At 44.6% G+C, this 26,840-nt stretch overlaps 1 protein-coding gene across 9 annotated transcripts; it reads left to right on the forward strand.

Moving 5' to 3' along the window:
- The first annotated feature begins 1,071 nt into the window (after positions 1 to 1,071).
- On the forward strand, positions 1,072 to 26,783 carry MTMR4 (myotubularin related protein 4). Of its 9 annotated transcripts, none has more exons than XM_044001805.1 (19): positions 1,072 to 1,186; positions 2,528 to 2,566; positions 6,636 to 6,725; positions 7,412 to 7,528; positions 7,874 to 7,956; positions 9,220 to 9,380; positions 9,523 to 9,619; positions 10,366 to 10,479; positions 11,156 to 11,352; positions 11,577 to 11,705; positions 12,313 to 12,424; positions 12,878 to 13,073; positions 13,369 to 13,554; positions 13,657 to 13,827; positions 14,137 to 14,291; positions 22,087 to 23,503; positions 23,798 to 23,908; positions 24,143 to 24,231; positions 24,392 to 26,783. In XM_044001805.1, exons 2-19 carry the CDS (start codon positions 2,564 to 2,566, stop codon positions 24,567 to 24,569), a joined length of 3,606 nt encoding a protein of 1,201 aa, XP_043857740.1. In that variant the 5' UTR covers positions 1,072 to 1,186; positions 2,528 to 2,563; the 3' UTR covers positions 24,570 to 26,783. The 9 variants fall into 9 exon arrangements, with proteins under 9 accessions (XP_043857740.1, XP_043857746.1, XP_043857743.1 ...); XM_044001807.1 differs by lacking the exon at positions 1,072 to 1,186 and adding an exon at positions 1,639 to 2,001; XM_044001806.1 differs by lacking the exon at positions 1,072 to 1,186 and adding an exon at positions 2,073 to 2,213.
- Positions 26,784 to 26,840: the final 57 nt, after the last annotated feature.

A 26,840-nucleotide genomic window follows, 5' to 3' on the forward strand; every position in this document is an offset into this window, starting at 1 on the left:
TCCTCACAACCACCCTTCTAGGAAAAGTGCTATTATTCCCGTTTTACAGTTGAGGAAAATCAGACAGAGGATAGATGACTCGGCCAGGCTCACACAGCTAGTAAACATGAAGCTAAATTTGAACTCGGGTCTTCCTGACGCCGAGGCTCAATGCTCTGGGCACGGCGCCACCTAGCTGGGGGAATCGGACGGAGGAGAGGACCTTGAGAAAGTGAGACGGGGAGGGGGAAAAGGCTGGTCTTGAAGGCGCTCGATGGGGAAGGAGGCGAGAAAGAGAAAACGGAAGAGGGGGGAAGGAGAAGAAAAAGGAGAGAAAAGCGGGCAGAGAAGGGGAAGGACGGCGGAGGAGGAAAGGCACTAGAGAGATACGGAGGTTTAGGGGGGAAGAGGAGCGAAGATCGGAGGCGGGAGGGGGTGTCAGGAGAGGCCCGGGTGGGGAGGAGGGCTGGGACAGACGCCAGAGGCGGTAGGACTCCCAAGAGGATGAACACACAAAAGCAGAGTAGGGGTGAAGCCTTCAGTCCCCAGGGAGGGCAATGGGCCACGCTCCTCTCTGGGACTGAGGCCTCCGTCTCCAGATTAAACTCCTGAGCTCCTTCTCTTCCGTGCCACACTCCACTAATCTCAGTCGCCACGGCGACGGGAGGAGCCGGGGATGGAAAAGGTGAGACACAAAAGCGTAAAAATGAGCGCGAAGAACTACCAGGCAGGCCAAGGAGCTTCTGGAGCTGGCTCTTAAAACCCCGCCTCTTATGGCGCAGCCGGTAGGCGACGGACCAACCTCATTTCCGGTTCCCAGAACGACAGACCTTCCATTGCTGCCTTCTCATTGGCTGCCGCAGGGACGCGCTGTGATTTCCCATTGGCTCTTTCTCTTTCTTGGGCACCGCGCCTCCTCTCTCTGGATACCTTCTTTTCTGTCAGCACCAGATAGGCTGAAGGCCTGGAAGGCGTCTGCCCATCAGAGCCAATGAGCAGTGTCCAGAGCGAGGGCGACGGCTGCGCGGTGTGGGCGGGGAGGGACTTAGCGTGGCTATTGGCCAGGGCGGGCACAGGCGGGGATATGATTGGCTGGAGAGTAGGGGCCCCGTGGCAGGGTCTCGTTTGCGCGGCCTCAGCAGCTGCGGGAGACGGAAGTGGTGGGAACGCGGCCTCGGAGGGTCGGGCAGACGCGGCCCCGGCCCCGGTGAGTCACCGCGTCCCGCGCATAGCCTGTTCGGCCCGGGAACCGCTACGTCCCGCCCCGCCCCCACTGTCTGCCTTAGGGCCCCGCCCCCTGTCACTCTAGACCCCGCCCCCTGAGGCTTCAGGCCCCGCCCCCGGACCTGGGCACCTGGGCGCCCAGGCTTCCGTCCCACCCGGTGCTCGTCCCGCTGGGGAATCCTTGAACTGGCCGGGTTCCCAGGGCGAGGAGGGCGGGGGAGTCCCCGGCTGCATGGCCTGGCCCCGGCCCCTCGCCCGCCGGGCTGCCCGCGCTCCCTCTCTTCCTCAGGGTCCGCAGCCCTGCCCCTCCCCAGAGGCGGCTTTGGGTCCTTGGGAGGCCCTGGGCGGCCAGGGAGGGTCGGGGTGGGTGAGAGGAATCAGGCACTGGGAGATGGGAGCGCCTCCTTCGAGGCTCTTCTCCCAGAAGCCTTCCCGGGGGGTGGGGGGAGGGCTTCCTGCAGCAGGGGCCTCTGAGTTTGGGTGGCAGGTGGGAGACGAATGCTGCCTTCTGCCCTGCTGGTACCTCAGAGTGGGGTTGGGAAGGGAGCCTTCATTCTGAAAACTGCCGGCCAAAACCTGCTGGAGGTGGTTTGTCTGCTCTGGGGGCTTCATTTTCTCCCATGGCTGGTCCCACACGCCCCCGAGATTGAGTGGGTGACCTCCTCCCAGTACCTTCTATTTCTGACCCAGACCATTTATTCCTGCTCAGCCCCTTCCCAGTCTGGCTGCCCTCTGGTCCCAGGCTCTGAGCTCCCTCATGTCCTCCGTCTTGGACTTTGATCACAGTAAACAGGTCAGGTGTGTGCTGCTCCCAGCCCCACAGACTCCAGGCCACCAGTCCTTTTGGTTTTATACTTCACTGGAAATAGAAGAGAAAGGTTGGAGCAAGGCATTTCAGGAGTGAGTCAGGGTTGGGAATTCTCCCTTCCCTTGGGGCTGTCAGTCCCCTAGGTCCTGAGATGGCTGCCTTTATCAAGGAATAGGGGTTGCAGTCCTCTGCAGACTGAGAGGTAGGACCCCTGGGCTGTGAATCACTGATTTGTTGGGTAACCACAGATGCATCTCTACTCTAGGCTTGTAAATCTGTTTCATGCTCTGCAGAATAGGCACTAAAAGATAGAGGAACCTGACCTTTCAGCTTTTATCTTCTAGAGTTCCATTACCTTAGTCAGTGTTTTAATGACTCATGGGGAAGCTGGATTCCAGGGTGGGGGAGATGGTTTTGGGGAAGGGCTGGGCCATGTGATCCATTGACTGAATGATGAGGAGAAAAGTAGCTCTGTTCACTGTTCCTTACCTTTCCCCCCCTTTACTCTCCTCACAGTGAGAAGCAGGCAGCCAGGACTCTCACCACGGTAGGATGGTGAGTATTCATAGCAGCATGGTTCTTTCTATTCTGGCTCCCTCAAGTCCCTTTCCTTTATGACAGGTCATTTTCCTGGCCAGGTTTGTGTTCACTGCCCCTTCTTTCTCTATCTAGGACCCAAAGAGAGCCTGGGATCTGAGCTCCATATAAGCCTCCCTGTTTCTCCCCTGTCACTCCAACTCCAGGCTACTTTCTATATTCCTGCCTCCCCCTTCCCCCAACTTCTTTCTAATAGTTTCCCTTCAGTTCTTTGCCTGACCTTTAGCCTCAGAGATGAACCTGGGACTCCATCCCTAGAAACGCCAGTCATACTGTGATTGGGTAGATTATTTCCAGAAACCCTCATTTTACTTAGCCCACCAAACACTGCTTGATAACCACCAGCTTTTCTCTTGACTGCCCAATTTCCTTTAATTTGTCTTGGATCCCTGGTGGAATTTCCTGAGGCTGGGCCCCTCCCTACTCCATTTAGTCTGGGTGCATCTTTGTCATTAGTTTGGTGCTCTTTGTGACTCTTATTTTGTGAGCTGTTGGTAGCATCTGATGCTATTTGGGAGAGGTTCCACCAATTCATCGTGATGATGATTTAACTTCAAAACATTTGTGCTTCAGTTGCCAACCAGGGTGGAATAGATGGGGTATCCGATAATTCTGAATTCAGGGCTCTCCTGGAATCCTCTTGGAATGGTTTGTCTCAGTCCTCATTTTCCCTTGATAGTCTTACATGTTTTCCATTCCTTGTTTCCTTTTTTTCCTCTCTTTATTAGTGGCTCTGTTTTCCCAAGCCTTTAGCTGGTAGTTTCACATGGATACCTGGTCCCTGAGAGGTGAGATAGCAGAATGGAAGGGGTGGAGGAGGGGCAAGTAGGGGATTTAGGTACTTTTTAGACCAAACTGTTCCTTTACTTCTGGTTGTCTCTTCCCTTTTTGGAGTAAGATTTCCCTTGGATTGGGGAATAGAGATGGTGAGAATACTTTCAGTTCTTCCCTTAGCGTCAGCTGCTCAGGTGTTGCTTTGGAGTCTTTGAGAGAAATGACTAAGGCCTCTTTCCATGGAGAGACTTTGAGCCATAGGGTGCGTATCAGTTGACTACTTCTTGTATTTCTTCTCAGAATCTGCCAGCCTTAAAGGCTGAGATTAGAGAAGAATTTGAGGCTACAGTTGTCATTCACTCAGAACTATTTGGTAAACCTTCTCATTATTACTCCCTACCTCTGGCCACTCCCCTCTTTCCCATGAACCCCCCTTGTTATATCTGAAGATTCAATTAATTTATTATGGAGGTAACCCCTTATGGTAGAAAGAGCTAGATTTGGATTCAGGAGAGAGCTGGTCTTGAATTCTGCTTCTGACACTTACTAGCTATATGCCTCTGAGCAAGACATGACCTCTCTGAGCCTGTTTTCTCTTTTGCAAGTTAAAGGTAACACCTTCATTACAGGGTTGAAGAGAGGGATCAAGTGAAGGAATGTATATACATCACTTTGAAAACCTTTAAATTATTATTCTTTGTTATCGATGGGAAGTTCCTTTTTTTCTTTTTCTTCTCCTTTTGGGGATTATCCTTCACCCCAAGAATAACTTTCCCTCGGAAATCAAAGGACAGAGAACAAATATGAGGTGAAATGAAGTTAGCACCAGGGTAGAGGTCTTGGCATCAAAAATCCACAGGGACCAAATTTTCAGAGGTTTGGGATGACTGCCTTAAACCAAACTGGTCTACCTTTCCAAAGGGCTTGTGGGGGTGGGAATGACTGGCATTTCTTTTGTTCTGGGGGAGAGTGTGTAGGTGAGTCGAGAGAAGAGAAAGGCAGGGATTAGAGGGCAAGGAAACGGGCTGATGGGGGATGGGGAGATCTTGAAGGAAAAGGAGTAAAGGCTAGGGGGGTTAGGAATAAACTGAGGAAGGGCCTCTCTGGGCAGAGAGAACATTTTGGGGAAAGAAATGGAGGAGATGGGCAGATGGGGATCTTGGGGGAAGGGGCTGGATGTAATTCTTAAGGAGGGAAGAATGGAGCTTGGGATGGCATGATTTGGCAGAGAGGAGAGTGGGATTTCTCTGAACTGAAGGGGTTGTTGGCTTTTTCCCTTTCCCTTGGCATTTGCAATGGTGCCTTCTTACCCCAGGTCTCCATCATCAGCCTAGGAGATGTGCCTAGTGAAAGACTGCATTGGTCGGGGACCCTGTGGGGTGGAGGGGTGGAGCTGTGGAGCCTGAGCCTGCTTTGGGGGAGGGGGAGGCAGTAGGCAGCCTTGTGTGGCCGCTGCAGAGCGGCATAGTGGCTCCGCCTTTTTCCTTCCTCCCTTCCTTACTTAGCTTGGAGGGCGGAGCTGGGGCCCACTCCATTGTGGAGAGGAGGGGAGGGAGGGGAGGGAAGGAAGAGGAGGCCCCTAGCTTGGCGCTCCCTTGCTGCGCTGCTGTTGCTGCTGCTGCCCTTGCTGCTGTTGTTGCTGCGGTTGTTGTATCTGGCGGGCCTTCTAGCCGGGATGCTGTGGGTGCCCCAGGCTGGTGGAAGGGCAGCGGCTAAGGCTTCGGGGAGATGCACACTGGCCCCAGCTGCCTGCGACCATGAGCCTGACTGCCCGAGTCTCCTGCTCAATGCTCAGCTGCTTTGTAAGTGCTGGCTAGGCCTGGGGTACCTGGGGTTTCTCTTCTTTGCTGGATCCCCTTCCTATCTCAGTTGTCAGTTACAGAGACTATATAGCATGCTGATTCCCAAGAATACCCTTCTCAAGCCCCTTGGCCTAACCTAATGACCTTTGGGGGGGAGGTAGTGTTAGGCTAGGATTAACTCTTTCTTTCCTAGAGCCCACCTTAATCTATTAGTGTCAGAGACTGCTGCAGGCTAAGCATGGAGATTTATTGGCTCTTCTTGCAGCCACTGCCCTTGACTGCAGAGCTCTAGGCCCCGCCCTGCAGGGGGTACCATTTCTTATCCTTCTCATCTCCTACTTTTCCCTAGTTCTAGGCAATATTTCCTTGTTTGTTGGGTGCTGTTTGACCACCTGCTTATTTTGTATATCCTAGTACCCATGACTAGGGTGAATCGTCTCCCACTTTCCAGCCTCTTCCCCTTCATCTCTCCTGACGTGGCAGTCTCTTCTCCTTGATTGTCCCCCAGACAGCTGGCTGCCTTACTCCTTTCCTTCTCTCTTTTTGCCCAAGGCTTCTATCTCTTTCCTTCTGCCTCTGTATCATTCAATAGTTTCCTTCCCCTCTCCTGATTATTCTACTTCCTCACTTCCCCAATCTTCTTCCAAAATACTCCATACCCTAATAAATATTTCTAAGATCTTCTTCCCCTTGCTGTCCTTGGGTCTTCTAGCCTCTCCTAATTAGAGATATCCTCTTCTCTTATCCTGTTGGGCAGTTGGGGGAGAACATCTGCTTGTAGTGGAATATTCCCCAAGAATTCCCCTTCAGAACAGGATTTAGGGCAGGTTGCTTGTCAGGGGATGGAGATCTGTAGATCTGTCAGTAGTCTGAGCCCCAACAAAGAAAACAGGCCATCCAGCTTACTGCCTTCCCTGCCACCCCCCTTCCCCCCATCTCTCCAAACATACCTTTGATGCAATATAATTAGAAAGCATCTACCAAGGCCCTCTGGAAGCATGGGACTAGATTTCCTGCCCTCCTCCCTCTTTGTTTCCTTCATTTATCATTCTCTCTCTAGCTCCAGGCTCTTGTTCTTGACATTTCTTTCCTCATAATCAGTTGTCAACTTTGAGTTGTCTTCTTTGGAATATCCCCTCATCCTTGTTTCTTATTCTCTTATTCTATCTCATGATAGCCTTCCCTCCCCACTGTTTGGAAGTTTCTGTTCTATTTGAGAGCCCCTTGCTTAGGAGTCTAGACTCTCAGTTCCTCATCAACCTTTCATTCTAACTCTTCCCCTAGACGTGCTCATTAACCTTGAGCTGTTATGGTCTCTTTTGTCAGCCAAGTCTTGGTTTCCTGTACGACGTTTCTCACCTGAATGGTTTTGTTTGTGGGGTGACCTTAAGGACTAGAAGGACCCCAGAGGATAGGAACCTGGTAACTCAGGGTGGTGGCTTCCTTCACAGGGTGAGGAGGGGCCCCCCAGCCTGGAGTATATCCAAGCCAAGGATCTGTTTCCCCCCAAGGAACTAGTGAAGGAAGAAGAGGATCTGCAGGTGAGAGTTTGGAAAAGGACCTTGGATCAAGAGTCAGGAGAACTTGGTTCTTGTACCAGGTCTGGGACCATGGGCTGGCCGTGCTATTAAGGGGTCTCTGTTTTCATCTGTAGAGTAAGGGGTTGAGACCAGATGTTTTCTAAAACTTTATATCCAGTGCAGAGATCCTGTGGCCTTTGATTTATGACCTACTTGGCAGTATGGCAGAGTATAGTGGAAAGAGCCTGGGTTTGAAGTCAGGATCTGGCTTCCAGGCCTCGATCTGCCACTTCCTACTGTGTGACCTTGGGGCAATCACTTCCCCTCTCTGGACCTCAGGCTCTTCATCCCTAGAATGATGAGTTGAAAGAGTTGATCTAGATGGTCTCTGAGGTCTCTTTGGACTCAGTCTGAGCCAGAGAGGAGGTTTGTTTGATACTGTTCATTGTCATCTGCCTCCCAACCCAGGCCAGCAGGGAGGGGAGTCTTTTACCTTATTGTGGAACTTTTGGCCCCAGGGACGGGAGGGGCAACTCTCTGCAGGGCAGCAGTTGCCTGGTATAAGTTACCATGGAGAGGACTTACTTCCCTTGTGTTGGCCCAACTCCTCCACGGGGAGTCCTAGAGAGCAGAGGTGTGTTTGTGGGGGTGGGGACAGTAAATAGGGACAGGCTTAGCTCTTAACTCCTGGGCCTATCTTTTGGCAGGTACCCTTCACAGTGCTGCAGGGGGAGGGGGTAGAGTTCCTAGGCCGGGCAGCTGATGCCCTTATTGCCATCTCCAACTACCGGTTACACATCAAGTTCAAAGACTCGGTCATTAACGTGAGTTCCTATTCTAGTTCCTCGCCTCCAGGTAACAAGAACAGGGTGGATTTGTATGTATGGGGTGGGGATGGAGGGTCCTTCCCTGACTCCAAACTCTTATGGATTATTCCTTGCTTTCTCTAGACCTGTGGCTCCTCTTTGTGGCAGGTGCTACTTTTCTACTTTCAACAAGAAAATGTAGAAGAGGTTCTTGTCCATTTCTCTTTGGGCTCCCGTTTCATTCCCTCAATTACATGCCCCACTACCCTCTTTTTCTTAGCCTGTATCTGGGCATTGTGTACTTAGTATTGAGAGAGATGAGGACTAAGTTTTGAGGGACTTCCTACTTATCTTCCCTACTAGGTGCCCTTGCGGATGATTGACAGCGTGGAGAGCCGGGATATGTTTCAGCTGCATATTGCCTGCAAGGATTCCAAGGTGGTGAGGTGAGGGTAGCGTAGCCATTGGGTGTCCCTGCTCTGTCCCTCCTGTCCTCATCTTTGCCAGACTTCTCTACTGCTAAGAGGTCTCTCACCGAATCAGAGCCTAATTCATCAAACATCTATTAGTTATCTACAAATGCTAGGTTTTCAAGGACAAAAATAAAGCAGTACCCCTTTTCAAGGAACTATTTTACTTTCCTTATTTGTTTGGGACTTTTCAGTAATAAACTGTGAATTGTTATGTGTCTTCTTTTCCTTAGACACCCAGCTTGATATCTCCATTAATCAACCAATGGGCATTTGTTGAGTACTTGCTAGATGCCAGGGAGAATAGAAATGAAGAATAAAGATATGGTTCCTGCTTTTGAGGAATTAATATTTTAACTGGGGATACAGAACTACCATTTATCCATTTTCTTATTGCCTGTGTTAAACTATGTGGTGTTGACTGGTGCTTGAGGGATTCAGAAAAGGAGGACCTCACTGGAGTGTCTCTCTTGATGATAATGGGTGAAGTAATCGAAGGTTTCATGGAGGAGGTCATCACTGAATTGAGCCTTGAAAGGAGGGATGGGTTGCTTTCTGATAGAGAAGAAAGTGATAATGAGCAAAGATATAGGAGCAAGAATGACCATAGCATGTTTGGGAGGATGGTGAGATTTGTTTGAGAAGATTTACATTAGAAAGAGTAGGGCGGGGGCAGCTAGGTGGTGTAGTGGATAAAGCACTGGCCCTGGATTCAGGAGGACCTGAGTTCAAATCTGGCCTCAGACACTTGATACTTACTAGCCGTGTGACCCTAGGCAAGTCACTTAACCCTCATTGCCCTGCAAAAAAAAAAAAATTTAGAAATTATAGGAAATAAGATCGGATGAAATTGGGACCTGATTTCAGAGGGTTTTGAAAGATAATTGGAGTAGTTAAATTCAGAAGAGAAAAAATAGCAAAGGGATGGGGGAAGAAGAAAGACAATCAGAGGAGTTTAGATTTCATGAGACAACCAACCAGGAGCTATCGTATGGAAAAAGGACCTCTGAAAGAGGATGAGGATGTTCTCTAGGAGTAGAGGGAGAGGGTAAGGGAAAAAGTGGCCCTAGAAGCAGGTCTTGGAGTTGTCCAGGACTAATGGCCAGATTCCTGCCTCTAGGATATCCCACAGTATTCCAGTCTGCCATTCCTTGTTGCTTTTCTGGCCCCCAAACCACCTCCTCCCCTGTGCATTCCTACCCCCTGCCTTATCCAGACCTGTGGCTTTTTGTACGGCAGGTGCCACTTTTCTACTTTCAAGCAGTGCCAAGAGTGGTTGTCAAGGCTGAGCCGAGCCACAGCCAGACCTGCCAAACCCGAGGACCTTTTTGCCTTTGCCTACCATGCCTGGTGCCTGGGCTTGACTGAGGAGGAGCAGCACACCCATCTTTGCCAGCCGGGTGAGTTGGCATTTGCCTCTTGCAGTCCCCTTTCCGCTAGCCAGGCTCCTAGGTGCTGGTCTGACTTCTCTTTCCCTCCCTCTATCTTCCTTAAAGATCACAATTCCTTGTGCATACTGACAGTTGGTGTGTGTATTTGTAGGAGAACACGTACGATGCCGGCAGGAGGCAGAGCTGGTGAGGATGGGATTTGACCTGCACAACGTCTGGAGAGTCTCACACATCAACAGCAATTACAAGTGAGGGCAAGGGGCAGCTAGGTGGCGCAGTGGATAGATTACCGGCCCTGGAGTCAGGAGGACCTGAGTTCAAATCTGGCCTCAGACACTTAACACTTACTAGCTGTGTGACCCTGGGCAAGTCACTTAACCCCAATTGCCTCACTAAAAAAACCAAAACCAAAAAAAAAACAAGTGAGGGCAAGAGGAAAGGAAAGCATTGTAGGAGAAGGAGCAGGAGAGGTTCTGACCCCACCTAGGACTGCACCCTGTTGGGAACTCTCTTTAAACATTGTAGATGGTGTGATGATGGGAAAAATTTGGTGGTAGAGGAAGGGAAAAGTCTGTAATCACTTAATGGGGTCTTGCTCCCAGAGGAGAACAGTGTGGCAAAGGGGACAGAACACTCAACTTGGCAATCATAGAGTCTGAGTTTGAATTCCTGCTTTGCTACTACCTGTGTGGCCTTGGACAAGTCACTTAATAAGTTTTCTCATATGTAAAAATAAAGAGATAAGACTCAATGACCTCTCTGGTCCTAGGATCACAGGTTTAGAACAGGAAGGGGCCTCAGAGGCTATTGAGTCTTCACATGGGGCCACGTGGCTAGTAAGTAAGTGTCTGAGGTGGGATATTGAACCTAGGTCTTCCTGACTCCCCCTCCAGTTCCCTATACACTGTCCTCTGTCCCTTTTGCTTTAGAACTGCGATCTGATGTTCCATATTTCTTAACCACAACTCAAGTGTACTCTTTGGCTTCTCTTCAGGTTGTGTCCCAGTTATCCCCAGAAGTTGTTGGTTCCTGTGTGGATCACAGATAAGGAGCTAGAGAATGTGGCTTCTTTCCGTTCGTGGAAGCGGATCCCTGTTGTGGTGTATAGGTAAGGAAATGGGACTTGTGTGTGGTAGGAAGGATTGATGTCAGAGGAGGTCATTTCTTATTCAGGAGGAGAAAGAGTCTCCACATTTGTATGGGGACAGCTCAGGAACTAGCCATCTTTGGGTGGGGGGGGTTTGCTTGATGGATGAGGAGTCAAGATCCCTGGACTCTGCTCTGTTTTTACCCTATCTTTTAGGAGGAGATGATCTTTATGGAGAATTCAATCAACTTTTTTTTTTTTTAGTGAGGCAATTGGGGTTAATCGACTTGCCCAGGGTCACACAGCTAGTAAGTGTTAAGTGTCTGAGGCCGGATTTGAACTCAGGTACTCCTGACTCCAGGGCCAGTGCTCTATCCACTGCGCCATCTAACTGCTCCATTCAATCAACTTTTTAAAAAAATTTAAACATTTGCTCTACATGGCATACTGATAGCCAGATAGCTAATAACTGCTAGGTTTGGAGTCCTTGGTATGACTCTCTTCCCTCTTGTGTGTGTCTAGCAGGTTACATACTGTATAAATCTTATGGAATTAGGGCTATCTTTTAAATATAGAACCTTTTTACTTTTGTCCCTTTCTGCCTCTGGGTTGGCTTCTCTAGTACCCTTGAGCACTCTGGGACAGGTCCCTGTCTTTGCTATGTTTGAAAGCAGCTTGACCATGTTCTTCTTTCTAGACACTTGCGCAATGGGGCTGCAATTGCCCGCTGCAGCCAGCCAGAGATCAGCTGGTGGGGTTGGCGCAATGCTGATGATGAGTACCTGGTTACATCTATTGCCAAAGCCTGTGCCCTGGATCCTGGGGTGAGGGCAGCTGGGGGTGTCCCCTTCAATGGGAACAGTGAGGGAAGTGAAACATGTGATGCTGACTTCGGTAAGATGTGGCACTCAGTACTGAGGGGCACGCTTTACCTTAAACCTAATTCCCAGGGAGTTAAACTGAGGTGTGGGAGTTGGGGGAGGGAGTTATGACTCAATATTTATGTGGCTCTTTCTCCTTGAGCTGAGTGAGAGGGAGAGTGCCAGAGGAGCAAGAGAAAACTGGGACAGTTGTTTCTGACCTTTATCCCTTGGGTGTCCTTTCCCCATGTGTTTTAGATTCCTCTCTGACAGCATGCTCTGGAGTGGAGAGCACTGGAGCACCCCAGAAGCTGCTCATCTTAGATGCTCGGTCCTATACAGCAGCAGTGGCCAACCGGGCCAAGGGCGGAGGCTGTGAATGTGAAGGTGCCAACCACCTTTTCCCTTATACTTGCAGACAGCTCACTTTTCTTTCCCTACTTTGGCTCTGTGTGGTGTCCCAAGAGGTAAAGGTAGTTCAGTTTATAAGAAGATCCCTCTGGGGCCCCACTTTTACATGCCAGGTGCAGAAGTGGGGGCAAGAGGCCACCCTCATTCCTGTGTTCCTGTTTAGAATCACAAAATCTCAAGGGTTGAAAGGGACCCTAGAGGCTATCTAATGCAATGTCTATTTGAACAGGACTTAGAGCCACCACATCCTCATCCAAACTCTGCTTGGAGACCTCCTTTGATGGGCAACTGACTCCCTCCCTCACCCCACTCCAGCAGCCCATTCTACTTCTGGAAAGTTCTATTTGTTCTGTATTTTTTGATTTTAGTGACCTGAAATCTGTCTCTTGTCAATTTCCATCCCTTGGCAGCCTTTTAAATATATAAAGAGACCCATCATATCTCCTTCCTAAGTCTTTTTTTCTTTAGGCTAAACCTGGACATGTCCTTCTGCTGATTCTTGTATAGCATAGTTTGCACTCTATTCATTACACCGGGTACCTTACTCTGAACTAGCTCTTATTTCCTCTTCTCTCTTTTGCAGAGTACTATCCCAACTGTGAAGTGGTGTTCATGGGAATGGCCAATATCCATTCCATTCGGAACAGCTTCCAGTACCTTCGAGCTGTCTGCAGTCAGATGCCAGACCCTAGCAAGTAGGTACTCCTTGCTGTTCTGATCCTGTCCTAGACCATATCTCATCCTAACTTGTATCCTTTTCCTGGGGAAGAAGTGACCTAAAAATTTAAGTTTAGATTGGTTCCTGATTCTTTGTCCTGGGCATCTCTGTAACTTCTATTCACTATGAACCAATCCTGGCCACCCCAGTTCTATTTCTTAGCCAATTATTTTGTTATGAGATGTGAAGGGTATGAGAGAGAACTTCTTAGATTTAGTAGTTCTCTGAGTAACAGAAAACTTGGCAAGAGGGAGTGGTTAAAGTGTGTACTCCTCATAGAGATGTCTTACAACTTGTTTCCCTCCAACAGTGTGTCTTTTGGTTTCTGCACTCCCTGGGGAGTTGTTGGGCGTGGCGTTGTGTACTGATTGGGAGTCTTCCAGGGACTTAGGGTCCTCAGTAACATGTTTTTCTCTCTTCATCTAAATAGCTGGCTGTCAGCATTGGAAAGCACCAAATGGCTGCAACACTTATCAGTGATGTTAAAGGCAGCAGTGCTGGTGTCAAACACGGTGGACCGGGAGGGCCGACCAGTTCTGGTTCATTGTTCAGATGGCTGGGACCGTACTCCCCAAATTGTAGCCCTGGCAAAGATTCTCTTGGATCCCTACTATCGGACTTTGGAGGTACAGATGGTGGCTGGGGAAGAGGAGAAGGAAGAAGGAATGTCTTGGGGTGACGACTGTGGGAACTAAGGGTCTGAATGTGAAATTCTCAGGTAGAAAACCTAGGGCCAATGCACAGGCTAGACAGAGTCCTTTAAAACCTCTTGTGAGATAAGACCTCTCACCTTACTGTAAATGCTTATTGATTGATGGAAAATGAGTTTTGCTTCAGGACCTTTTCCACAGAATACCCCAAGGGCTCTCTCTGACCTTCTTTGAGGGGTCCCAAGGCTTAGGGTGTTTGTTTTCTTCACAGGGTTTCCAAGTGTTGGTAGAGTCAGATTGGCTGGACTTCGGTCACAAGTTTGGTGACCGATGTGGTCACCAAGAGAATGCAGAGGATCAGAATGAACAGTGCCCAGTGTTTCTCCAGTGGCTTGATTCAGTTCATCAGCTGCTTAAGCAGTTTCCTTGTCTGTTTGAATTTAACGAAGCCTTCTTGGTAAGTTGGAGGATCTCCCTCATCTCTGAGAGCTTGTGGCCTAAGAAAGGGATGATACAGAGTCAGGTTTCCAAGATATGATGAGTTGTTTTGCTTCTCCAGGTAAAACTGGTACAGCATACATACTCTTGTCTGTATGGCACCTTCCTGGCCAACAACCCATGGGAGCGAGAGATGCGTAACATTTATAAGCGGACCTGTTCAGTGTGGTCTCTCCTCAGAGCGGGCAACAAGAATTTCCACAACTTTCTTTATGTTCCGGGTTCAGAGCTGGTGAGCTTGGACACTCCTTTGGTGGTTACAGCAGGAACTGGCAGGGTTTGGTGGTGGTAGAAGCAGTACTGGGTGTTTGGTAAGGAAGGGCTGGCAGATTGAAGCATCATTATAAATGATGTATTTTGTTTGTTTTTTTGTGAGGCAGTTGGGGTTAAGTGACTTGCCCAGGGTCACACAGCTAGTAAGTGTCAAGTGTCTGAGGCCAGATTTGAACTCAGGTCTTCCTGACTCCAGGGCCGGTGCCACCTAGCTGCCCCTGAAGCATAATTATAAATGAATGAGTAATATATTGTGCTGCCTCTCCAGGTCCTCCATCCTGTGTGTCATGTGCGGGCCCTGCACCTCTGGACAGCTGTGTACCTTCCAGCATCATCTCCATGCACACTTGGGGAAGATAGCATGGACCTTTACCTTCCTCCGGTACCTCAGAGTCAGGAGTTCACTGGCCGATCTCTGGACAGGTAAGAGAAACCTTTCCCACCTTTCCCTTCCTTGGCTAAATGTAGGTCTTTCTTGATATATTTAGAACAAGTCTTTGAAATTGGGTGAAAGACTGCCTTGGTACATAGCTAGTTCAAGGTGCATTTTGTGCTTTCTTCAGGTCTTCTCTCAATGTACAATATTTCCTGGAGCTGCCCTAATTCTGTGACACATCAAGGAGGGGGAGGAGCCCTAAACAGAAGAGTGATATGATGGCATGGCATTAATAGCTTTTCTGTAGTCAGATGTAGGGAGTCTTTGTGAGAATTTTTGTCATGTCCTCCTGCATTAGCTGTCAGAAGGACATGATTGTCTGTGGGAACTGAATCCCCCATATGGGGGTATTCTTGATTTATCTTTCAGAAAGAAACAGACATTTAAATTGATAAATTTCTTTTCATCTGGTTCCCTAAAATCCTGTTCAAATATTTTACTGTGATGTGGTGGAGATCCTGCTTCCTTGAGGGCTATACTAGCAGAGCACCATATTTGGTTGGCCTTGCAAGCTTCAAATGTGTACTAGGTGACAAACTATTCTTTTGTCTGAGGATTAGCCTAGTGAAGTCTTTAAGAAGCTCATTACCAGATGGTTGGCCCTACCAACTCATGACCTCACTAGAGGAGAGGGTAGGGGCACTATCTCTCTGCATTAGTTGGCGGAAGGAGTTCACAGACTGATGAAGTCATTGATTTTTGAAGTTTTGATGTAAATAGAAGTTAGAATGTTCTCCTTGTGCTAAGGAGCTTTTAGGTCTTTAAGCCTAAAAAACAAACCAAAAACCTCCCCGATTTTTCATTTTAATTCAGTAAGTGCTTATTGTGGTTTTTTTGGGCTATTTACTTTGTCCTCAATATTATGCTCTGCTAAAAGAGTGGGGAAGAGGAAAGGGGTATGTGAGTTCCTGTCACATGAAGATTGGTTGAAGGAACTGGGGATGGATAGGTTGGGGAAAGGACTTGGGTATCTGAGGGACCCTGAAGTGGAAAAGATTCCTTTTGTGTGGTCGCTGAAGGTAGAACCAAGAACAAAGGGGCAAACTTAGGCTTGATATCAGGAAAAATGGCGAAACAAGGAGAGCTATCATGGTATGGAGGAGAGAGCTGATTCCCCTTCATTGGAAGCCTGCAGGCAAAAGCGAGATAACCGGATATCACATATTCTATAGCTGAGATTGTTGTACAGGGAGAAGTTGAACTAGGTAAAAATAATAGCTAACATCTATATAGTACTTACTATATGCCAGATACTATGCCAAGTGCTTTATAATTATTATCTCATTTGATCCTCATAACAGCCTTGTGTGAGGTAGGTACTGTTATTATCCTCATTTTATAGATGAGGAAACTGAGGCAAAGAGAGGTTAAGTGACTTGCCCAAGGTCACACAACTAGTAAGTGTCTGGGGCCAAATTTGAACTCAGGTCTTCCTGACTCCAGGGCCAGTGCTTTATGCATTGTGCCATCTTGCTGCCTCAATGGCTTCTAAGATCTTTTCCAATTCAAAATCTGTAGAGCATGGAAAAATGTACCTGTCAGATCTATCTTTGTGTTGGATTAGATAGCCACTATGGTCTCTTCCAACCCTGACATTCTGTGATTCTGAAGTAACCAATGTGGTTCTTCTCAGATCTTCTAGGTATGGAGATTCTAAAGATAAGCTCATAAGAGTGGTGGAATGTTATAGACTACATACATAAAGAATACTTATGGAAATTAAAAGCAAGAAAAGAGCACTGTGGGAGGTGATTAGTCAGGGAACGTGTCATGAACGTTAGTCATAACCTAGTCAAAATAAGGGGAAGGGGGGTTGACCAGAGCAGAGGGACTATGATGGGAAGGAGTGAGAAGATTCAAACAATGGATGGAACATCTTGAGTACCAGTCTGATTATTGCGGATTTGATTTAGTGATAAAGAGGAAGCCATTGTAGATTCTCAAGTAGGGGATTAATATGATGAACATGATGTTTTAGGAAGACTAATCTGACAATGTTGTAAGTTGATCAAAGTTAAGAAGACCACCAGTTAGAAGGTCATTTTAGAAATGCACATGTGAATCCTGTATTTAGATTACTGCTTGTGGAAAAGAAAGATCAGATTTGAGACATTGAAGGAGTTATTAGTGGGATTTGGGAACAGGAATGGGGGGTGAGGAGAAGAACTAGCCATGACTTATAAATTTGAAACCCAGGCCTCCAAAAAGTAGCAGGACATCCATTGAAATCATGTAGAAAAGTTAACTTTTGAAGGAAGAAAACATGTTTGAGATGAGATGATGATGGGGAATCACTGAATGAAGGTTGACAACAGTTCTATAAAAATCAAATGTGGGTCTTTTTTCATGCCATTTTTTTCCCTTACTTGAAATGTTCTCTCTTTTCTTTCTCTTTAAATCCTATTAAGCCTTTTAAAGCCCAGCTCAGATTTCACTTCCTCTATTAAGCCTTTTCCAACTAACCCAGCTGGGTAGTCTTTCCCTGTCCTCTTAACTCATATAACACTTATTATTTAGTCTGTACTATTCAATTCAACAGATCATTATTATTTTTAATGTTTTTATTTCATTAAATATTTCTCAAATACATGTAAAATATTTTAACATTCATTTAAAAAAATTTTGAGTTCCAAATATTTTCTCTCACTCCCTCCCCCACTCATTGAGAAAGCAAGCAATTTGATATAGGTTATGCATGTGTAGTCATGCAAAACACATTTTCATGTTAGTCATGATGTGAAAGAAAACACAACAGAAAAACCCCTAAGAAAGATAAAGTAAAGAAAAAGTATGCTTCTAACTACGTTCAGGCTCCATCAGTTCTTTCTCTGGAGATGGATAGCATTTTTCATCATAAGTTCTTCAAGATTGTCTTGGATCATTGTATTGCTGAGAACAGCTCAGTCATTCACAGTCGATCTTCATAGAGGCTTCCTGTTACTGTATACAATATTCTTCCGGTTCTGCTCATTCTACTTTGCATCAGTTCATGTAAGGCTTTCCAGGTTTTTCTGAGCTGTTTGTAATTTCTTATAGCACAGTAGTATTCCATCATAATCATATGGTATTATTTCGATTTCCAATTCTCTGTCACCACAAAAATTGCTTCTACAAATAGTTTTGTACCTTTTGGTCCTTTCCCCTTTTCTTTTATCTCTTTTGGAGTTAGATGTAGTAGTATGGTATTGCAGTGGAAAAGGGTATGTGCAGTTTTATAGCCGTTTGGGCATAGTTCCAAATTGTTCTCCAGAATGAATAGTTTTCCAGACTAGTTTACGATTCTGCCAACAGTGAATTAATATCCCAATTTTTCTATATTTCTTCCAGCACTTATCATTTTCCTTTTCTGTCATGTTAGTCTATGTGATAAGTGAGAGGTGGTAAGTCAGAGTTGTTTTAATTTTAATTTCTCTGATCAGTTGTGATTTAGAGTATTTTTTCATGTGACTATTGATAGCTTTGATTTCTCCTTTAAACTGTTCATATTTTTTGACCATTTATCAATTGGGGAATGGCTCTTATTTTCACAAATTTGTCCCAGTTCTCTGCATATTTGAGAAATGAAGCCTTTATCAGATACTTGCTGTAAAATTTTTTTTCTCTGGTTTCCTACTTTCCTTCTAATTTTGGCAGCATTAGTTTGTGCAAAAGCTTTTTAATTTTATGTAATCAGAATTATCCATTTTGCTTTCTGTGATCCTCTCTGTCTCTTGTTTGGTCATAAACTCTTCTTATCCATAGATCTGACAGGTACATTTTTCCATGCTCCTCTAATTTACTTATGGCATCACTCTTTATGTCTATTTCATGTATCCATTTTGACTTTATCTTGGTCAGATGTTGGTCTGTGCCCTAGATTCCTCCAAACTTCTTTCCAGTTTTCCCAGCAATTTTTGTCAAATGGTGAGTTCTTACTCCAAAAGCTTGAATCTAGTTCTTCTGAACTAGATACTGTGGTCAATAGATAGTTATTAATCACCTATTATGTATAAGGCATTAGACTAGGTATTGTGGATAATAAAAAAGGTAAGACAGTAACAATTCTCAAGGAGCTTACTGTCCTGTTAATGGGGGAACAGACTATAACTTACTACAGTCTAAGAAAGAATATGATAAATATGATAAGAGAATTACAAAGGGCTTTTGGAGTTTAGAAGAGGAAGATATCCCATTTAATTCAGCAGAATCAGGAATAGCTTTATGAAGGTGGCTCCTAAGATAGGACTTGAAGGAGTCATCTTTGACTTTTTTCCATTTTTGATACCATACTTCCAATGGTTACTATTCCACTTCTGGAATTCATTCCCATCTCTCCCTTCTCACTATATCCACCCTATTGTGGGTCCTAACTTTCTTTTTCACCTAGATTATTGTAATAACTTGTGAACTTGGGTTTATACCCTCAGTCTAACCCTGTCTCTAGTTCAACCCCACAGCACTGCTGGCATTTTCATAATGCATAACTATGGTAATTTCATTCTACCCTCTCAGAAATCTTCAGTGGCTCCCCATTGCTTATGGTATAAAACCTAGCTGCTTTTTTTTCCCCCATAAAAAGTATTTTATTATTTCCCAGTTACAGGTAAAAATAGTTTTCAACATTTGTTTTCATAGGATTTTTAGTTCCAAATTTTTCTCCTTTCCTCCCCCCCCAAGACAGAAAGCAATCTGATATGGGTTATATATGTATAATCACATTAAACATATTTCCGTGTTATTCATAAAACCTAGCTTCTTAAACCATGTGTTGTGACCCCATATGGGGTCATGCAACTGAATGTGGGGATCACGAAAAATTTGGCAACAATAAAAGTTTATGTATACTTATTTTATGTACCTATATACCTGGGGGTCGCATAAAAAATTATTGGGCAAAAAGGGGTTACAAGTGGAAAAAGTTTAAGAAGTCCTGGTATAAGATATAAACTCTTTTTTCTCTTTGTTTTTAAAGTTTCATTGATAAGTTTTATTCTTACATTATAAAATATAAACTCGTGATTCTGGTCTTCAAAGCTTTCTATCATCAGGCTCCAGCCCACCTTTCTAGCCTCATTTCATACTTTTCTTCATGTATTCTATATTCTCTTAAACTGGATTACTCTCATTTTACCCTCTTCTGCCTTAAAGTTTTTCCTCATGCTGCTTTTCATGTGTCATTTAGAATTCCCTCTTCTCTATATCTATCTGAAATGCCTTCCTTCCAGACCAAACCCAAATACCTCTTTATTTTTGACTCTCTCAGATGAAATTGCTCTTTTTCTTCAAATTTAGAATGGTACTTTGACTCTCCTTTACTTGGTTTTCCTATTATCTCTATCATAACCTACTTTGTATCACATTTAATTATGTACAAACAATATCTCTTTTATACTCCCTTTAGAATATTAGCTTCATGAAGGTAGGGGCTGTTGCTTTTCATTTTTGTGGTGGAAAATACATTTAGCACAGTCTCTTGCACCTAGGAGGTGCTAAATAGGTGTTTAACTGAATTAAACTGGATATGCTCATCTTCAGCACAGGCATAACATGAATAAAGGCAAGAAAGCATGGGATACATTTAGGGAACAGTGGCCAGCATAGCTGGAAGGATAGGGTGAGGTCATATTATGAAAGGTCTTGAATGCTGTTCAATATTAGATTGAAGAGGGGCAGCTAGGTGGCACAGTGGATAAGGCACTAGCCTTGGATTCAGGAGGACCTGAATTCAAACTCAGCCTCAAACACTAGCTGTGTGACCCTGGGCAAGTCACTTAAACCCCATTGCCCTGCAAAAACAAAAAAACCCCAACAAAACAATATTAGATTGAAGATTATAGAAGCTTAGGCAGTGAAGAACCATTGAAGATTTTGATCAAAAAAGTAAAGCAATTGAAAAGCTGTGCTTGGGGAAGATTAAGCTGGCAGTAATGTATAGATTTAATTGGAGGGGAGAAAGACTGCAGGGTAGAAGGAGGGAAGGAAACAAGCGTTTTATTAAATGCCTACTATGTGGAGGCACCATGTCAAGTATCTTATTTTTTTTATGTGTATAAATAATTTATTGGAAATATTATTGGACCTTTGGACTCACAGAGTTATAAGGGTCCACAGAGGGCAATTATGACTGTTCAATATGATCAGTATGACTGATCCAAAGAAAAGCATCCACATCTACCACATGCATGAGAAGTGCTCATCTAGGTTTTCCATTAAAGACCGACCCTCAAGTGAGGGAAAGACCCACTGCCTAACAAGGCATTCCAAATGTAGATAGCTCTAAAAGTTGGAGATATTTTGCTTTATTTATTTTTGTTTTATTTATTTTTCTCTAACATCAAATCTTGAATTTATCTCTTTGTTAAGGCTACCTAATTCTCCAAGTTTTGCCACTTAGGACTAAGCAGGACAAGTTTAATCCCTCTTCAGATACTTGAAATTAGCATCATACCAACCTAATTTTTCTTTTCATAACCTGAACATTTCTAATCCTTTCAATTTAACTTTTTATGGCTTGGCCTCAAGTCCCTGCTTGTCTGTATATATCACAACCACTTTGGGCCACTTGAAAGAGGAAGAATTTGTTGAAAGGATAGATAAGCTCCTATCATCAGTCTGGAAGTGACAAACAACCTTAGAGCTGAATCTGTGAGAGAGTCAAAGGGAAAAACCTTCTTACTATGCTGTTAAGTGTCATTGTACTAGTTGAAAGAACTTTTTAAGCATTTCACCTAAAGATGTGTCAAACCAGAAGACCAGTTAGAAAGTAATTATAGTAGGCTAGGTGAGAATAGGATCTTAGACAAGGTGGATAACAGTGGGAATGAGTAGGAGGGAATATATGTGAGAAACAGTTTGGAAATACTTAAGGGATCTTTGCAACTGATTTGACTCCTATTCTCTCACATTCAAATATGACTTCAAGATTTTTAGCCTAGATGACTTGAAAGGGGAAAAAAAGGAATAAGCATTTATCTAGCATCTACTTTGTGCCAGGCATTGTGCTAAGCATTTTACAAGTATAAGCTCATTTGATTCTCACAACTACCCTATGAGGTAGGTGCTTCCCAATTTATAGTGGAGGAAAGTGAGACAAACAGGTTAAGAATGGTGATGATCTTGACAGAAATAGGGAAGTCAGGAAAGAACTGTTTTTTGTTGGCAGTGTTAAAGACATGCTTTGGAATGTGTTGTTTGTCCAGCAAGCTAGTGGACATGTGAGACTGCAACATGGGGAAAAAAGTTTGAGACTGAAAATACAGACTTGGGAATCATCTATATAAAGGTGATAATTTGCTTGGCCTAAGCATTAGGATGACCTGGGTTCAAGTTCTATTTCTGTATGCTTGCTTTGTGAGTTGGGGCAAGTCACTTCATCTCCTAATGCCTTGGGTTATACTCTCAAGACTGGATGCAGACAAAGGTCTAGATATGCATTAGCATAGGAATGTCTCTACAGTTGTGAAATTATCAATCCAATCCAGTGGGACTATGTCTATCTCCTTAGCATGTAGTTACCATCTTTTTTTTTTTTTTTTGCGGGGCAGTGAGGGTTAAGTGACTTGCCCAGCATTACTCAGCTAGTAAGTGTCAAGTGTTTGAGGCTGGATTTGAACTCAGGTCCTCCTGCATCCAGGGCCGGTGCTTTATCCACTGTGCCACCTAGCTGCCCCTGTAGTTACCATCTTAATAGGTACTCAATAAATATTTGTTCAGATTGACTTGGATATAGGATCATTTGTAAGTCTCAGTTTTGGTTCTGAATTTCTTTTTTGACATAGAGGCTTTTATTCCTTGTTCTCACAGGTTACCTAAAACAAGGTCCATGGATGATTTGTTTTCTGCCTGTGACACCAGCAGTGCACTGACTCGAACATCTAGTGATCCCAACCTAAATAACCACTGTCAGGAGGCCAGGGCAGGCTTGGAACCCTGGCACAGTAATTCTGAAGGAACAGATATACCTTTAGTAGAACATGGGCCAGGTGGCCTTCAACAGCCAGTGGAGGAACTGGGCCATCTTCATCCCCAGCCCAGCAACCATAAAGACTGTTTGAGCAATAATACTTTGAAGAATCACAAAAACTGTCCCCCCAGTTACAAATTATTAAATAGCATGGTACTACAGCAAGTGAAGAGCCACCCCTGTGACCCTGAAATCAAAGACCTGGAAGAAACCAAGGACTCTGAACCAGTTGCAAGCCCTCCTGTTCTGGACAAGCCATGTAGGACTTATAATGATGTTGAAGAACATTCATCTAGACAAAATCCCAAGAAAAATGCTGCCAACATGCTATCCCAGGTTGTTTCCTCTGAATGTAATGGAATCTTTAAACTTCCGGAGTCCTTCTCTCAGGATTCCCCTCCTGATCAAGGCATTCTTGAACAAGCTCCCCTAGACCCCATGCCAGGCGTGCCCTGCAGAGATGCTCCAGATCACAGTTTAGGTGTCTTTCATAACCCACCAAGTATTGCCTGCCAAACTCTTCCAGACCCACTCCTGGGTCCCCCTTGCCAAGACCTTTCAGACTCTGTGTCAAATATCACCCAGGAGCAGCAGCTGAATACTCAGCTGGATCCTGCCCACTGGGAGGAAGATATTAGTCAAAGAGGGAATGTTAGAAATGGGCCATTATGGGAGAATCCTCGATTTGGCAAAGGGACATTGGAATTGGTCCGAAAGCCAATTTCCCAGAGCCAGACAAGTGAATTTTCATTTCTGGGATCCAACTGGGATAGTTTCCAGGGAATGGTGACTTCACTCCCAAATGGGGAGACCCCTAGACGTCTGCTTTCTTATGGCTGTTGCAGTAAGAGGTCAAACAATAAGCAGATAAGGGGTTCAGGGACCTATGTTGGTGGCCAATGGGCTCAGAGAGAAGGTGTGAAGTCACCTGTTTGTTCTAAGCATTCCAGTGGACACTGTACTGGCTCAGCAGGAAAAAACAACCGGACATGGCTGTCTGGTCACCCCAAGTCGGTGTCTAGTACAAAGCCTATTCCACTGAGTTGCCCTTCTCCGGTGCCTCCTCTGTACTTGGATGATGATGGCCTCCCCTTTCCCACGGATGTGATCCAGCATAGATTGCGGCAAATTGAAGCAGGGTACAAACAAGAGGTAGAGCTGCTACGGAGGCAGGTGCGTGAACTCCAGATGAGGCTGGATATTCGTCACTGCTGTGCTCCTCCAGCAGAGCCACCCATGGACTATGAGGATGACTTTGTAAGTAGTGAATTTGTTCCACTGATCAGTTTCCTAGCATGATTTCATCATGTTTTGTGTTCTAAGGACCAACCTATTTCCTCATGGGAATATAAGAACAATAACACAATACAACAACATAATGTAATGACTTTTTCTCTTTTTGTGGTTAGGATATTAAGGAAATGGCTCTCATGTATCATTTGTCACCATTTGCTAGTGAGATAATCTGAGGGTGAAAAATCTTAGTGTTTTAGGTAATAACTTGGGATTTTAAGGAGCATCTATTTTTCTGTGCCTTTCTGTTTTCTTTAGACATGTTTGAAAGAGTCAGATGGCAGTGATACAGAAGATTTTGGCTCTGATCACAGTGAGGACTGCCTTTCAGAAGCAAGTTGGGAACCTGTTGATAAGAAAGAAACTGAGGTATGATTGCTATATTATTGAGGCGCATTTGCCATCACCATAGACTGCTATCTTTCAGTGAGATGAGTGATATGCAAATGAGATAATGTGTAAGGCTCTTTGCACTATGTAAATGCTATTATCATTTATAAATTTTGTAAGGCAAACGATAGCCACCTGTAAAATAGGAAATTTATTTTGTTGATGCAATCTGTTGGAAAGGAACCTGAATTTTTCTCCCTTTACTTCTGTCAGGTGACTCGTTGGGTTCCTGACCATATGGCATCCCATTGCTATAACTGTGACTGTGAATTCTGGTTGGCCAAACGGAGACACCACTGCAGGTGAGATCTTTTGACCTTAATCAGAAATGATTCCTATGTATTATTATTATTATTTTTTAGGTTTGTCTTTTTCACGTTGATGATCTCTGAAACCTTTTCCTCTCTATCGCTTATTTTCATTACATATTCATTTAAAAATCCTTCTTTTATCTTTTGTCAGAAATTGTGGGAATGTGTTCTGTGCTGGATGTTGCCACCTGAAGTTGCCCATTCCTGACCAACAGCTCTATGACCCAGTTCTTGTCTGTAACTCATGTTACGAACACATCCAAGTGTCACGTGCCAGGGAACTCATGAGCCAACATCTGAAGAAACCCATTGCTACAGCTTCTAGCTGAATGCCAATGGAGACCACCTGTCCAAGTTTCAACAGGTTTGAAGGGAGGATCTGCTTCAGGTATAGTTTTGAAGGTTCCTTGGTGTGGCTCATGAACACAAAGTTCGAAGACACCATCTTGAGAAGTCCTCCTTGGTACCATCAGACTGGAGCAGAGAAATTCCAATTTGGCAGTGTCCTCTAATGGTGAGAAGCTCACCTTGGTGTAAAAGGTCTGGCTCCAGACCTTAAGGTCTGGAGACTTAAGGTTATGTAGGTGACACCAACTTTTTTCACCTTGGGGGGGTGGGTCATAAGATGAAGATGTCAAAGGTACTGCCTGGTGCAAAGTGCCCCAAACAGCAATAGAAAGACATGTTTATAACCAAACTCCAAGTGGCAACTCAACTCCCATTTCTCCACCCTGAAAAAGCAGATAATAATGTACAAGCTGGGAGTTCCTATCTTATCTGAGATGATCTCTACAGCATACCTCTGTGCTCTGTGTCTGTGCATGAAGGCTCAGTCTTTAGAGGCACTCCAGTGTAGCTGCATTAGTTCTGTCTTTTCTGTGGAGTTTGGTTTGAAGAAAGCTTTGGCAAATGGTGAAGTTGGATGTTTTTGTCTCTTGGCTCATGAGCTGGCAGTATGGTGGATACTAAGTGTAGAAGAAATTAGAAGGAGCAAAACTTCATTTTGGAGCAGAGCCAATCTCTCTTCATATCCAGTCCCTTTACAGATGAGTTGTTTGAGCTGTGAAAGCAGTAAACTCATTCACCCAATGGTCAGCTCTGAAGGTATGAGCTGTAAAAAATGAGGAGATGGGGAAAAGTAAAAATCCATTTGTGGAGGTGTCTATGCTGGTTTGTTCAGTGCCCTTTTTGCCTGACTTCTCCCAGTCATCCTGGTGCTAACACAGGAACTACACCCTGATCCTCTCCTGGCATGAACGTAAAAAAAAATTTCCAATGTTGCCCTTCCCTTGGCTACTGCCTCCTCTGGGTCACACTGCTCTTTATCCTGAACACTTGACACCTTGAGGGTAGAATTTAGTGTTTGGTTTTTACCTCCTGGAATATACTGTTTGGTATGTGAGGGTTTCAGAACAAATGCTGCTGTCTATTTCTGTGCACTTAACAATGGAACCCAAACAGAGGAGGATATAGCATTGATACCAAAACTTGGAGAGAGAAATGCAGGTCCATTTGGACTATACATTCTGTTCTTTTCATCGTAACATGTACCAGTGGCACTTAACCAAAAGATACAGTGATATAGCCATGTCCTGTAGTATCTGTGTTGATGGGACAGATACAGTCTCCTTGGTCCATAATGAAACCACTTCCTGGAGATCCTCTTGGACTTCCTTTTTTACCTAGTGGGTGTACCACAAAGCATTATATCTAAGCTGATCCTGTTTGAAAGACTGGGATAACAGTTTTTGACTGTTTCTATGTTGCTTCCTAGAATTTTATCCCCAAGACCTTTTACTTTATCATTTTTGAGAGAACTAACTAGGATCTGCATTTAGGAAGAAAGTAATTAGAAGTCCTGACCTATTCTTGATTCCTACAGAGAAGTATCAATGCTGTTTTTATTCTGACCATGTGCTAATGCCATGGGTATAAGGAAAACACAATGGTATATTTAGGTCAAAGTAGCAGAGGATTTTGGGTTGTTGGTGGTTTTTTTTTTTAACATTTTACATGAAGGAGTTGAATAATGGAGACTCCAATGTAGGAAACAACCAAGGCCACTGAAAAGTAACAAACTGTTCACTCTTTATCTACTATGTAGTCTGATACATAAAATTCTGTGAAGTACTTTCTGATCCTCTAAATTGAAAGTTGAGTGGCTTTTAAAATTGTTTGACTTGTTTTTTTTTTCATTTACATTTTACTTTGCCCATGCACAGTTCTGTACTTTTTATGGTGGTTTGTAAACTCAGACAGCAAAAAAGTAAGACTGTGGCAATATGAGAAGAGGATACTGTATCTGTCCACTCTGTGGCTGTTTTGAGGGACTTACCATACAGTGAGTTAAACTGTATGGTATTAAAGAGAGACACTTAGGGGCCTCCAGCTCAGCTATGTTCATCAAAGACTCCTTTCAGAGCTCTTGTGGGTGTAAAGTAATATGATGTGGCCAAAAATCCAAACTGTTTAGTCGCATTGTGACAAACATGAAATGTGCTGTAAAAACTCAATACAGTTTAAATAAAATCTCTATATTAGTGCTGCTTTGTTGGGTCTTTTTACTAAAAAAAATAAAAAACAAAAAACAAATTTGGTTG

This window comes from Dromiciops gliroides, chromosome 4 (assembly GCF_019393635.1).
Source record: "Dromiciops gliroides isolate mDroGli1 chromosome 4, mDroGli1.pri, whole genome shotgun sequence".
Taxonomy (NCBI): Eukaryota; Metazoa; Chordata; class Mammalia; order Microbiotheria; family Microbiotheriidae; genus Dromiciops; species Dromiciops gliroides.

Coding starts and splice junctions, on each gene's coding strand:
- MTMR4 (XM_044001804.1), top strand. CDS start 5,140: ATGAGCCTGACTGCCCGAGTCTCCTGCTCAATGCTCAGCTGCTTT. Junction 11,353..11,576: donor AACATGTGATGCTGACTTCG/GTAAGATGTGGC, acceptor CATGTGTTTTAG/ATTCCTCTCTGACAGCATGC. Junction 23,504..23,797: donor TGGACTATGAGGATGACTTT/GTAAGTAGTGAA, acceptor TGTTTTCTTTAG/ACATGTTTGAAAGAGTCAGA.